General features: G+C 38.2%; 1 protein-coding gene across 1 annotated transcript in view; it reads right to left on the bottom strand.

Moving 5' to 3' along the window:
• LOC102768284 (probable ATP-dependent RNA helicase DDX60) overlaps window positions 1–15,251 on the bottom strand; it is a 112,273-nt gene that overhangs the window by 75,430 nt on the left and 21,592 nt on the right. Inside the window, exons 9-14 of the mRNA XM_015568480.1 lie at window positions 14,186–14,327; window positions 11,598–11,753; window positions 11,201–11,309; window positions 7,022–7,137; window positions 4,999–5,165; window positions 1,820–2,069 (exon numbers count right to left, since the gene is read on the bottom strand). Coding sequence (XP_015423966.1) covers window positions 1,820–2,069; window positions 4,999–5,165; window positions 7,022–7,137; window positions 11,201–11,309; window positions 11,598–11,753; window positions 14,186–14,327 — 940 coding nt within the window. The remainder of the gene's footprint in view (window positions 1–1,819; window positions 2,070–4,998; window positions 5,166–7,021; window positions 7,138–11,200; window positions 11,310–11,597; window positions 11,754–14,185; window positions 14,328–15,251) is intronic.

Here is a 15,251-nt window from a genome sequence, read left to right as displayed (position 1 = left end):
TTCATGTCTTTGGATTCTGTTTCTGTTTAAAAGAAACATTGTCATATACATAACAAGTCATACAAGATATTGATAATAAAACCCCAAAGCTGATTCAATTTTATTGCAGGATAAGAAAAGCATAATCATATGAATCACTGATAATAACTGAGGAATTCATAGTTACTAGTCAATTACATTACAGTGCAGAGCGTGGCCTCAAGTAAGAGTAGGATTGTCAGCTTTAGCAAATAAAAATACAGGCGATACAATTTGAGATATATATTCATGACATTTACTTACAGTAAAAAAATGCGCTATTTATCTGAAGTTCAATTTTAATCTGCCTGTATTTGATTTAGGAACTTCAAAAGTGCCATTTCTAAACTTAATTTTCTTTATACGGTAATTGGAGACATTAAGTCTCACCTCATAAATTAAATAAAAATTAATTTATATAAAATGATACAATAATGTTGGAGACATTAAGTCTCACCTCATAAGGATTAAATAAATTAATTTATATAAAATGATACAATAATGGCAGCAGTTATTATTAACCATAAGAATTAATATGCAGAATGAATAAGTGGACATTTTTAAATTCTTTTTGTTGTTATTAATCCTCTCCCAAGAATATTTTTTCCATTGATTTTTTTAGAGAGAGTGGAAGGGAGAGAGGGAGGAGAGAGAGAAACATTAATGTAACAGAGACACATCAATTGTTTGCCTTTCACATGTGACCCACAAGGGCCGGGATTGAACCTGCAACCCAAGTAGGTGCCCTTGACCAGGAATCAAACCCTAACCACTTAGCACACCAGCCAGGGCAACATTTTTTTTTCTTTTAATATTTACCTTCCTGTGAACACAAAAGATAAATATCTTTCATTTTCTCTCCAATCAAAAATATTCATTCTTTGGTTCTCATCCAAACACTAATTGTGTCCAAATTTACTAATTATTTAATTTGTGCATACCTCCTGGATTAAGGATGTTGTATTAAAGTTCTTGCTCTGTCACTGACATTTGGGCATGTAATTTGTACTCCTAGAACCTCAATTTCTTACATGTAATATTAGGGTAATGGAACCACCTCAGAGAATTGTGAGAATTTATATACATATACAAGGTGTCCCCCCAAAAATGTATACACACTTTAGCAGCTAATAGCTCAATTTTGAAAATGCAATGCATTTTAATAAACACTGCCTTTATAATTATTAAAAATGTGTATACATTTATTTAGGTCACCCTATATATGCTAGGCCCTCGAATAATATTTTATTCGACATCATTTCATTATAATGTTAACGAGGTGCCTTAGGAACTTAACTTCAGTTAATATCAATTAGCCTGTAGTAAAATTAGTTTCACTATATATTGATTTTCTTAAAGTCACAGAACCTACAGATGACTTTACATGAAAATTTACTGTATATAGCTTTGGTTGTGGTTATCAACACTATGTTGCAGTTAGTTCAGCATGTGCCTAAGTCCCTTAGGAGACTATCATTAAGCACCTTCAGAGCAGTCCTATGCTCTTCTGGTCGGAAGCCCATGGACACCTAATAAGGTACTCAGCTCATGACTGACCTTGAAGAACTATTTACTGAGTTGAATTTCAGGTAAAATCTATTCACCAATACCCATCACATTCACACATAGCCATGTTATTAGTGAATCAAACAAAAGGAAATCTTCTTACCCTTTAGACATCAAGAGTTTCCAAAGTCATACAGGCCAGAAGAATCAGTATATGTGGCCAATATCAACTCTTTTGCTCTGTTCTTACTGACCTTTTATTTCAAGATATTTCTAAAAGTAATATTTTATGTACCTGGTTTTGAACAGCATTCCATCCATAATTTGAAACAGGCATCCAATCCTACCATTTCTGCAGCAAATTTTACAGATTTAACAGGGCATGTTTGGAGAAAATCTTCTAGTTTTTTTATTCCAGAATTAGGATTTTCTTTCATTTCCTTTTCAATATATACTGACAAGTTTTTCCATCTTTCTTCCTCTTTTTTCTCTAGTTTAGCTAGCTGTCTCTTTTGGTTTTCCTCAATAAATTTTTCTGCATTTGTCTTTAAAAAAAATAAGAAAAATCAACAGTAAAACAAATGTTTCCACGATAATACATTTGATTTTTTTTTTTCAATACACAGCTTTTATTGCATCTTTAAAATGCCACAAAGAAGTCTGAGGAATCATTTGGCACCTTGCTGTTTCTACAGCTTAGATCATATATTCATCAGTCTGCTGAACTGTTCCCTTTATAGAAACATAGATACTACCTCGTTTGCTGAATCAAAGCAGCTAAATTTTGTAAAGGTCCAATGCTATTTCCTTCAAGAATTAACTCAACTTTCTGAGCTTGAGCTACTCCTCTGACCTTGGCAGAGGTACTTTCCACCCAAGAGATTTCCAATTTCAACAAGAGAACTATCTTCCTGAATCAGGAATCATTTGGCACCTTGCTGTTTCTACAGCTGGACAGCTTAGATCATATATTCATCAGTTTGCTGAACTGTTCCCTTTATAGAAACATAGATACTACCTGGTTTGCTGAATCAAAGCAGCTAAATTTTATACAAGTCCAATGCCATTTCCTTCAAGAATTAACTCATCGTTCTGAGCTTGAGCTACTCCTCTGACCTCTGCAGATATACTTTTCACCCAAGAGATTCCTAATTTCAACAAGAGAACTATCTTCCTGAGTAACAATCTCAAAGGGGAAGTGAGTAGACAAAGACCTTGTTCTGTAAGGGAAGCCCAATGTAACACTCTTGCTCATGTTCTGCACGTGACTACAGAGAGTGCAAATAGTAGCCACTTCCTCTCTATTCCCTCTATTTGGACTATCTGGAGCCTCTTCTTTTTCTTTCCAAGGAGACTGAGTTCTACATTGATGTGATTGACGCCCCTTTGCAGGGTGCCTAGGGCCTTTCATAGCAACTGTGTGTCCCTTCGCAGCGATGTCCGCATTTTCTGGAATGTTGACAGTCTGATTGCTGAGAATGGTCTTCCTCTTCTCAGTAGATGTGGCAAAGAGAGAACGTCTTTTAATACAAATATATATTTTATTGATTTCAGAGAGGAAGGGAGAGGGAGAGGGAGATAGAAATATCAATGATAAGAGGGAATCACTGATTGGTTGCCTCCTGCATGTCCCGCACTGGGGATCAAGACCACAACCTGCAACCCTGGCATGTACACTGACTGGAAGCGAACCCTGACCTCCTGGTTCATAGATCAATGCTCAACCACTGAACCACATTGGCTGGGCTATTTTTTTTTTAATGGTGACACTATTACAAATGTCCCCCATTTCTCCTGCCTTTGCCCACATCTATCCAGTTCCCACGCCCCTCCCTCTGGCCATCAGTGGCAACCAGGAGTGACAGGGCAATGGGTGCTGGCACTATCCCATGATCGCCCACCTGGTCACCTCCCACAGAGGAAGGCCATGGGCGGCAGCAGCAGCGGGGCAATTCAGGGCAGGGCCACCCAGCACCATCCCAAGATAGGCTTGCTGGGGTCGCCTTATCCAGAGGGAGGCCACCAGTAGCCATGGCGCAATTGAGGGCAGGGACGGCCACTCGCTGCCCGCACCATCCCAATCAGCCCACTGGTCACCTACCGCAGAGGGAAAACAGACTGTGGCTTAGGCCCCCTCCCCACTCTCCTAAGTCATCAGTTGGACATCCCCCAAAGGGTCCCCAATTGGAGAGGGTTCAGAGTAGGCTGAGGGAACCCCGCCCGCGCCCCCCACACGAATTTCGTGCACCAGGCCACTAGTGACTAGATAAAAAAAACTATGGTACATTTACACAATAAAATACTCACAGCCTTAAAAAAGAAGAAAAATTTTTTTTGTAACAGCGTGGATGGAGCTGGAGAGTATTATGTTAACGTGAAATAATTCAGTCAGAGAAAAACAGATATCATATGATCTCACTTATATGGAAAGTCTAATGAACAAAATAAATTGATGAACAAAATAGAAACAAAGGCATGGATACATGGAACAAAATGACAGCTAGCAGAGGGGAAGGAGGTGATGGGGACTGAATGAAAGGTGAATAGATTAACTCAAGAACATATATGCATAATCCATAGACACAGACAAAAATGTGGTGATGGTCAGAGGGGAGAGGGTAGGGTGGGTAGAGATGGGAAAAGTGGGGGGAAAGGGACATCTGTAATAGTAACAGCCATAATAATAATGAAAAAAGTATTTTTTTTTTAAAAAAAGTAACCGTGGGAGTATGGCACAATTTTATTGATTTTGTGATACTTTTCTAGATAATCTAAATTTACCAAATGTGTTTGACCTTTATAATCTTTTTTAAAAAGTTGTTTAAATTTTCAAAACAATGCGCTATTATGAAAGCACATTTAATGACACAGAAAAATGATCACTTTATATTGGTAGGTGGGGAAATACCTCTGAGGAGGAAACTGCATGGTTAGGAAATAGGATCAAGTCAAAGGAGACTTTTCACTGATTAGTCTTTCAATTTTTTGCCATGTGAATTTATTACCTATTTAAATAAACATGTTTTTTAAAAAATATGTTTTTATTGATTTTTTTAGAGAGGGAGAGGGAGAGAAAGTTAGAAACATCAATGAGATGAGAGAGAACCTGATAGGCTGCCTCCTGCATGCCCTCTATTAGGAATCGAGCCCACAACTGCGGCCTATGCTCTGACTGGGAATTGAGCCAGGAACTTCTGGTTCATAGGTTGACACTCAATGACTGAGCGACACAGGCCAGGCATCATTACACTTTTTCCCCCCATTTTACAAGTATTTTAAAAGTATCTTTTGTAATTTGTGGTTAGTATTTACAGTATACTTGATTTGACAGTTATTACTTATTTTTAGAAAATGGTGTTTTTTTTACTTCTCTGATAACACATGTGCACAATGATGGATATTGTTAATGAAGATCCCATAAGGAATGAGTTGAACTGTAGGATCCTCACAAGACCTAATAGATCAAGAATGTACCTGGTGTTTTTTTTTCTTTTGTACTGAAGAATTTTCTGGAGGTGGCAGAGCACTTCCTCCTGTAATCCTTATTGATTTGTTACTTCCTACCAAAGATTTTCCAAAGACATGATAAAAATGATGTAATTTCTGCATGTCCCTTATTCCTTTGGCATCCTTGGATTTAGCTGTAGGAAATAAATACATCATTAAAGTATGCTGACAATGCTCTTTATAAATAAGAATTTCATTTAGAAAGCATTTGTGAAAAAGTCTTTGACAAACACTTGCAAACACTTAAAACTTGCACTAATTATAGACACGTTAGAGATTGAGATTGACAAACTCAAATTATTTGAGCCATATTTAAATAACATGGTACAATCTAAATCAGTGTCTTGTCATTTTCACTTTAGTACAACCTACTAGGCATTATGGGTACATCCCATAGAATAAGTCAATGGTGAGGTTACACTTTCCTTTTCTTCTAGGACATCAGAACCACAAAAGAAACTTTAGCTCTTTGGCATTTTGGATGGCTCTGGGCATAGTGTCGAGAACAAAGGACATGAACACTCTGGAAGAGCTTCCAATTTAGAAACAGGGTCTCTGGAAACCACCCCCCAAATTAGGTCAGAAACATTTGGCTAAAACAGCTAATCAAATTCCAGGAAATGTGCAGCAGTACTGCACACAACTAAAAGGAATGTATCGTTCTCCACGCTGCTGCCGGAGTAAATATAACCCAATCGTGTTGCTCATGTGGTTTGAACATCTTAGTGGCTTCCTGTTGCCCATCTATCATTCAGAATCCTCACTGAAGGCTGCATGGTTCAGACCCATCTCACATCACTCTCTGTGCTACAGGCCCTCTGGCTACTTCCTTATTGGCCCCACCACTACCACACACCTGCATAACTATCTTCATGGCTCAGATTTGGTTTGAAAATTCCTCAATCCCTCAAGCCTACCCTTGGTATACCCTTTGCACCTGATTGTAGTAGTCATCATAATCTCTCTATATAAAAGGCTAATATGCCAAGTGTCCCCTTGGGAGCTCAACCAGGAGACCAGGAGTTCAATCACTTGCTATGATGTTTGCTAACCACCAGGGGATGTCACGGAATGAAGGAAGGCCCCAATTGGCCCTGATCGCCAGCCAGGCCTAGGGACCCTACCCATGCACGAATTTCATGCACTGGGCCTCTAGTTTTAAATAAGTATCTCTGCAGTGGTTTGTTTAACATCTTTCCTGCTAAACTGTGAGCACTACAAGAGCAGGAATATATCTTTCATGTTCCCTGATGGATTCCCGGAGCCCAGCCCAAAACTAGGCAAACAGTAACTCTCAATTCATAGGCTAGATACTGAATGAGTATTTCAGAGTCCTGAAATCCCAATCCAGCTGCCACTTCCCAATCTATAGGGAATCCTAATGGTATCCAACTGATTTTTTTAATTTTTCCTAACCTGCTTTTCCTGTACCAGTTTTCAATCCAAGAAGATAACCAGATTAGAAAACTATAGTGGCCCATAATATTTAATTGGCAAATTAATTACTAAATCATTTGAATATCTGTTACGTATTTCACTTAATTAACAATTATTAAATAGTATTTTAAAGCAAATAATATAATTAGTAATTTGGACAAACAATGAAAATATAATGTGATTAAGGAAGGTATTAGGTCTCATGAGATAATACAACAGGAAAGTTTGAGAAGAACAAATAATTAAAGATACATTAATAATAATATAAAGTAATTTGTTGTAGGAACCTAAGAAAAACTTTTAAAAGATTCCCCATCTCAACAAAACAACTCTCCCACCCCAATCAGACTGATTGGAATCTCATTTTTCATATTATAGAAGCCAGTTCTTCCTGGTTCTGATGTAAAAGATGTTGGAAATTTGTATGCTGGCCTGAGAGAGAGAAGACTATAAATTAGATTTCACTAATCTCTGATCACTCATTTTTTTATACATTAGATACAATTTAATCTATAAGAATGTTGAAAATGTTGATGGTATCTGTTGTACTTACCATCACTGTTGCACTTTGTCCTTTCAAAATCATCACTGAGAGGTCTAGAAGAATGCCAATGTGTGAGTTCATCAAATTCTTTCTTCTTAGAAAGAGATGTGACAGCTGGGTCATCACTAGGAATACAATAAAAAGGCATACATTATAATACACATATAATTTTTTTCAGTTTCTACTATAAGCCATATTTAATGGGTCTCTACCCTTAATTTTATGATTATAAATGAACAAAATATATTTTAAAACAATGCATCTCATGAAGAAATAGTCAGGAAGTGTAGAGAGTGCTGGGGAAGGCACATGGGCATTTCTTTAATTATTGTCAGCTGAAGCCAGTGGCATTGGCAAAGCCACATCCTGGAAACACGTTTTGCCAAAAGGCAGGAGTGTTGTCAGCTTGACCTTCAGCCCACGTGCCAGCGGGTGGGTTTTGCTACTTAAACCCACCCAAGCACCAGGAATGAATATGACTCAGGCCCGCCCAAGAATTCACATAATCTCCTTTGTCTTGACTTTTAGTAAAACTTCCTGTTTTTTTGCTGTGTAAAATAAATACCCTGTATTGGCTCAGGGTCACTGTTTCTGTCCCTGTCTCGATCAGAGGACAGTGGTCCCACCCGGCCCCAGCTTTTTTCTTCCATCTCTGTGTTTGTCTCTTTCTTTCATTTTCTCAATCCCAAGCCATCCCTACTCAGGAACCAGACCACTCTCTAGCCGCGCTGGATGTGGAGAAGAGAGACATATTTACAAAGAAGTGGACAAGGATATCTGTAGCACTGTCATCTTTATAACAATAAAAAGTGCATATTAAGAATTTATTTGTATGTAGGATTGAATTAGGCACCAAATAACAATAAAGGATATATAGCATCACCTATAAGATATGAAATTTCTAAAAGTTGAGAGACACTTCTGGATTATTTTAGCTTGTTTGTGTGTATGTGCATCTACTCGTAAAATATTTCAAGCATAGAGAAAAACAATTAGAGAGTAAATGATACACATGAACCAAGATATTCACTGAGTTCCTGTTTTGTGCCAGATACCCTTCTAGATGCTAAGAATATGTTAACGAGCAAAACAGACTTTTAAAAAATGTCTGTGGATTTTATATACAAACAGGATTGCAGATAACAAAGAAATACTAATATAAAAGTAAAATATGATCATGCATCATGTAAGTGGTGGGACACATCTTAAGAAATTCCTTGTTAAACAATTTCCTCACTGTATGAACATCATAGAAAGCACTTTGCCCAGCCAGTGTGGCTCAGTGGTTGAGCATCGACCTAGGCATCAAGAGGTCACAGGTTTGATTCTCAGGGCACATGCCCGGGTTTCGGGCTTGATTTCCCAGTAGGGGGCATGCAGGAGGCAACCAGTCCATGCTTCTCTCTCATCATTGACATTGCTCTTTCTCCCTCTCCTTTCCTCTCTTTCTAAAATAAATAAAAACATTTTTTTAAAGAAAGCATTATACAAACCTAGATGGCATAGACTACTACACACCTAGGTATATAGTATAAGCTATTGCTCCTAGGCTACAAACATGTTTGTAGCATGTACCAAATTATAACATAATGGTAAGTATTTCTGTATCTAAATGCTTCTAGACACTTGCAGGGATAGGAAGAGGGCAGTGGAGGGAGGTGCCTTCAGACGGAAAATAGATGCCAGGAAGAGGAAAGAAGAGTAGGGGAGAGAAAAGGAGAGCAGAGATCAAAAGCAACCCAGAGATATATAATTTAAGAAAAGAAATAATAAAAAGGAAAGGCGGAGGGAGAAAGAGAGCAGAAAGGGACTGGGAGGAAAGAGATAATGAGAAAATGATGGGAAATGAGTTCGTGTGCGTGTGTGTGTGCGTGCGTGCGTGCGTGCGTGTGTGTGTGTGTGTGTGTGTGTGTGTTTGCAGGGACTGGGTCATGGAAAGGGCAAGCTCCCGGCTGCCCTCCTCCCCAGCCCACTCTTCTCACTCCCTTGTCATCTCAGGGCCACAGCCTTGGGGAGGAACCGGACAGCATGCTGAGCCTCCTTCTCTATTCAAACCACCCAGAGCCTGCAGTAAGTTCAACATCGTAGTTGTGGATGGTCTAGGCTTTTCTTTCAGCATTACAAACTTTTTGCATATAATCCATTAAAATATTACAAGACCCCTGCTTTATATGCAGCCATGGTTGACTGAACTGTCATTACTCTACGTACTATGCCAGATGGTGAAAAGCATGAAGGAACAAAAATAAAGCAGGGAGACAGGATTGTGAGTTCTGGGAGGAGGAGATGGTGTGATCTTAAGAGGAATTGTCAGGAAAGCTTTGCTAGGAAGGTATTTGAGCAATGGGTAAAGGGTTGTCCGAGTCAGCATATTTTGAACAAATAGAACAGCAAGTAGATAGGCTTGAGGTGGGACTATTGTGTTCAAGATACACAATAGCCAAGACAGGGAAACAATGTAAGTATCCATTAACCGATGCATGGACAGAAAATGAGATAAACAGATAGATGGTAGATGGATAGATAGATAGATAGATGATAGATAGATAAATTTATAGATAGATATACATGCACAGTAGAATATTACTCAGCCATCAAAAAGAAATTCTGCCATTTGAGACAACATGTATAGACCTAGAGGGCATTATGCTAAGTGAAATAAGTCAGACAGAAAAAAACAAATACCATATGACCTCACTGCTTTATGGAATTAAAAAAAAAGCCAAGCTCATAGAAACAGAATGGTAGTTGCCAGGGGCTGGGGGTTGGGGAAATGGGAAGATATTGGTCAAAGGATGCCAACTTCTAGTTCCAAGAGGAATAAACCCTGGTAATGTAATGTACAGCATGGTGACTTTAGTTAACAATACTGTATTGTATTCTTGTAAGTTGCTAAGAGAGTAGGTCTTCAATGTTCTCATCACACACACAAAAAGGACAAAGTGAGGTGGTGACTTGTGTTAACTAACCTCATTGTGATCATCTTGATTTGTGTGTCAAATCATCACACTGTACACCTAAAACTTACACAATGTTACTTATGTCAATTTTCGCTCTATAAGGCTGTGGGTGGGGGAATAGGAGCCCAGCATGGACAGAGCAAGAGAATCTGGGAGTGATTAGTAGGAAATGAAGTGAAAGTCTTTTATATCTGAATGAGTCAAAATTTCTTGGAAGGTTTCGAGCAAAGGAGAGGCAAAATCTGATTCCCCCCCCCCCAACAACATCACTGTCTGCTGTGCTGAGAACATAGTGGGGGAGGCAGGTGTAGCAGGAGGCCAGCTAGGGAACTACTGTAACAATGGAGAGATGATGGCAGGCTGTACAGGTCTGCAGGCTGGGCAGAAACAAGAAAAGGAATTACTCTACATGTGTTTTTGATGAGCAGAAATGGGAGTTTGGCTGAAAGATTGGATGTGCTACAAGAATGATAAAGAGTAGTTAGGCATGCCCTGGCCAGTGTGGCTCAGTTGGTTGGAGTGTCTTCCCATGCAATGGAAGGTCAAAAGTTTGATTCTCAGTCAGGGCACATACTTAGGTTGCAGGTTCAATCCAGTCCCAGTGTGTGTGTGTGTGTGTGTGTGTGTGTGTTGTGTGTGTGTGTGTGTGTGTGTAGGAGGCAACCTTTGGATGTTTCTCTCTCTCTCTCTCTCTCTCTCTCTTATCTTCCCCTTCCTCCCTTCCTCCCTCTCTAAAAAACAGTTCTGGCCCAAGAAATGGAAGAAAATACAATATAAAGACGGGAATGCTGAAGGAAGATGGGGTTCCTGCCAGAAGATCAGGAGTTTGGCACTTACACATGAAGTTTTGGATGCCTGCGAGACAGCCAACTAGAATCAGGAGTTCTGAGGATTGAGCCAAGATACAATTTGGGGAATTCAAAGCAAAAGACAAACAAACAAGCAAAAAAACTAGAAATGTAAATGGAGGACTTGCTAGCAGGAAGTTGATATTTAAAGAGACAATTGAATACCATCCTTGCTTGAATATAAAGCAAAATTCACTAAAATTACAATGAAAATTTATCTCCCAGTGTGAAATTTAATTTACATATGTACAATATATGCAACAATAAATCCAGTTAATTCACTATACTGGATATTATGATTGATAGGTAGATGATAGATAGATAGATAGATAGATACATAGATAGATAATTACAAACAGGCAACATTTTTCCATAAATACCTGCTTAGAAAAGGTAGTTCTGACAAAATATCTCCAGCATAATCTTCTATAATCTCAGCTTTCAGAGGAATGAGTCCTAATTTATGACTTCCTTGATTTGATCCTGGTACTATTTAGAAACACAATTAATATTTGAACAGAAAATTCTAAGAATTTACCAATGTGATGCAAATATTTGTAAAACAGCAAAATTAAACATTTTCATCATTGCTTTCAAAATAAATAATACTTCAATGGAATTGTTGCAAATCAGGTTGTTTAGATCAACTTTATATTATACCCATTAATTCACAAACGTAAATGTATATTGAGTGAATTGATGTGTAATTTTATTTCAAGTAAAGTTGCTGGCATTTGAGAAACAGTGAAGAAATCAACGTTTAAAACTTGTCAGCACCTCTAGGTGATGTTTTTTTCTGTGTAAGAAATGGTCTGGATGTTGTCCTCACAGGCATAGATCCTCCAAAATCATCATCCTCTGATAATGTTAAGACTGTGTTCCACAATTCCTCGTATCCCTGTTTCAAAGTGTTACCCAATTCCAAATTGAGCCCTAGGTAGGAGAGAAAATATGTTCAAATTAATAATTAAAATCTGAGTGATAGTCACCATATTTTATATGTTTTATGAGTATATGAGTTATAAGTGTATGTCTGGGAGTATCTCATAGTAGAGGCTTAAAACAGAATAGGCTTCGGCATATTTTTTATGTTGTTACTAATGTTATAAGAGAGTAAAATATCTTTGAACTCTCTGAACTTGTGTGACTTTTTTCTAGAACCAGAGTCATAGAAGCATTGAACAGACTGTCCAACCTGTGAGGGAAGGCGAGGGGGTAAGGGAGTAAGAGATCAACCAAAGGACTTAAATGCATGCATATGAGCATAACCAATGGATGCAGATAGGGTGGTGAGGGCATGTGCTGTGCCGGGGGTGGGGGTAGCAGGGAGAGGTCAATGGGGGGGAGCGGAAGGAGACTTACATAATACTCTAAACAATAAAGAATTTAAATTTTTTCAAAAAGCTGGTAAGCAGAGGAATAGACCAGGAATTAAAATTCCCTCACCCGCCGCGCGTTATACTCCCACTACAGAGGCCTTTTCCTGTCTTGCCTGACCTTAAGAATTATTCAGGGTGCTTATTGAACATAAAATTTTTCAAAACACTGTTCTAGAAAACTGTGAGTCAATGAATCTGGGATGACATCCAGGAGTTTGCATTCTTTAAGAAGCATCCTAGGTGATTCTTACACTTAGGCGAGTTTAGTAATCACTACCTCTATTTTAAAAACAAAATTATTTGTTTCTGCTGTAATACAGACTATTTGTTGCTGAATGTAAAAAAAATGGACAGTTTTAAAGTGAAAGATATTTCCCACTGTTCCATATGTATGCAAAAAAGTAAAAATCTTTAATATTTGGGGAAAAAAACACCTCTCCTTTTATCACTCCCTCCCTTACCACCCTGTCACTCAAAAAAAGCACTAGAGTAGTTCTCATAATATACATACATGTAAATATACATATATATATATATATATTAGAGACCCATGGGGCAGGGGGGTCCCCTCAGCCTGACCTGTACCCTCTCCAAACCGGATGTCCGACTACCAGTTTAGGCCCAACCCCAGAAGTCAGACATCCCTCTCGCAATCCAGGATCACTGACTCCTAATCACTCACCTGCCTGCCTGCCTAATGCCCCTAACTGCTCCCCTGCCTGCCTGATCGCCCCTAACCCCCTGCCAGCCTGATCTCGCCCCTAACTGCCCCCCCCCATGGCCTGATTGATACTACACTGCCAAACCGGTTATTAAAAAATTGAACCACTTTCTTATACCTTACAACAAATAGCTGTTGCCCTTAAGACCCCTTCTCAGCCCCCACCTTAGGTTCTGCCTTTGCAGTTCACCCAGATTAGGTTCTCATTGGTCGGTTTCTATGCCAGTTAGTATCAAAAGCTCCACCTCCTAAGCAGCCATTGGCTCCTCTGGGAAATCCAGAATGGCCCACCTTCACATAGGTGCCAGCCCTTCAGTCATGTTCCCAGTCCGCTACCAGGTGTATCCCTGGCCACTCTGAGAAGTAGCACCTCAGGTCTGTGCTGGTGGCAATTTTGAATTCTCATCCCTGACCTAACCTTCTTACAGTGCGAGCTCCATGAAGGAACTGCCTTCGCAATTCATCCAGATTAGGTTCTGATTGGTCAGTTTCTATGGTAGCACTGCATGGTGACCAGTCATTTGGTCGTTCTGGTCATAACGAACACAAGCAATATATATATATATATAAAATCTTTGAACTGTTATTGGTGTTGCTGTATTTTCCTATCACTCTTAACAAAACCAGATGGGCCAATGAGAAGCCAGCCCGTGGCTCCAATGTGATGGGTGAAGGTGTCAGTCACCAATATCAGGTGTTCTGTAGGTCATGCTGGAAGTAGTGAGGCAGGGCTTCTGAACTGTACATCCTCATTTCTTCACATAACATTCCAACCTGACACATCTTGTCCAAAACCATCAGCAGCAAAGCTATGGTGTCACATTGTGTAAGATATACAAATTATCCAATATATGAAAGATATACAATAAGTGATAACATTTACTGTAGAGCTCTAAGAGTAGCTCCCATAGTCCTATTTAAACTACCCACCCCACTAGCTGATATTGTCTCATATGTAATATTGAGGGGGAAAAATTTCTTACAAAGTGCACAATGGAACCATTTACTCCATGTGGAAATAAAAACTTTCAATAGAAAATATTTGCAAAGAAAGCTTCCTATCCAATTGTAGTTAATCAATGAATAGTCCATTGCCATTGCTTGTTAGATACAATTCTCACTCACCCACTAAAAAATAAAATACTTAACTACACAATTCTTTAAAATATATCTCTACAGGAGACATCTGTAATACTATCAACAATAGAAAATATACATAAAAAATTATTCTATACTACAGATAAAAATTTAAAAATAAAATATACCTCTATTATGTTCAATTTCATAATAATAAGCAATATTTTTCCACAAACTACTATCAGTTAAGTCAGGTAGGCCAGTGAAATTCACATTCCAATTATTCCTTGCTTTTAAATGTTTTAAGATGAAAAATTGACATCTTTTTAGCTGGAAAAAAAGAAGAGAAAGAGACATGTCCTAATGATATAAAATCTTCCCAGAATGTTCATGACTTCCTTAAACTTTCCTCAAGAAAGTTTAAGGAAGTCATGTACTATGCCTTACCCCAAGAAAAAGGAACTAGACTACATATGAAAACACAATGTGACTGCCCTGGCATTGACAACATCTACAACTATATACAAATGACTTACTTAATTTATGCTCCATTTTTTATAACTGTAAGATAGTATGGTTAATCTATATACCTTCCAATATACATTGAAGCTCTGAAATGAAATGATACTTTGAATTTGTCACAATAAATATGCCTTCATTGACTCAAAATAACAGTCATTACAGAAAAGTAGTGGGTGTTTCATTATTATTTCTATAGTTTCAATTAAAAGTTGCTTATGGCATCATTTAATGAGTTAGGGCCTAAATAAAATACAATGACATATCAGATGGGATTTCTTAAATATACAATGAAAATGTCACCTGCGTACATAATACCATTGTGCTGACAATGACTAGGTAATATACTCAACAGTGCAGTTTTACAGCCATACAACTGTACTTTAACTTATTGTATTACATAGGTTTCTCAATATCTCACAAAGGGACTGTTTTAGCTTTCTGTGCCTGATCATTCCTTTATCTCAGACTATACTAAAGCTAATGGGAATCATTTTTACTTAGCAGGCTTAAGTATAATAAAATAGGTTATATAATATTTTCTCTGCTTAAAGTTTGCTCCAAAATGCAACTGTTTTCTTGACCTAAAGTGTTAATCCAAAATAAGACTGCAATACTCTCTACCAGCAATTTCAACCAGTGCACCACCAGAATTTTTAAAACATGCAATACCTGACTCTCTCTCTCTCTCTCTCTCTCTCTCTCTCTCTCTCTATATATATATATATATATACA

This window comes from Myotis davidii, unplaced genomic scaffold, assembly GCF_000327345.1.
Source record: "Myotis davidii unplaced genomic scaffold, ASM32734v1 scaffold392, whole genome shotgun sequence".
NCBI classification, from domain to species: Eukaryota; Metazoa; Chordata; class Mammalia; order Chiroptera; family Vespertilionidae; genus Myotis; species Myotis davidii.
Note: the sequence above shows the minus strand (reverse complement) of the source record. Positions and strands in the feature narration are given on the sequence as shown.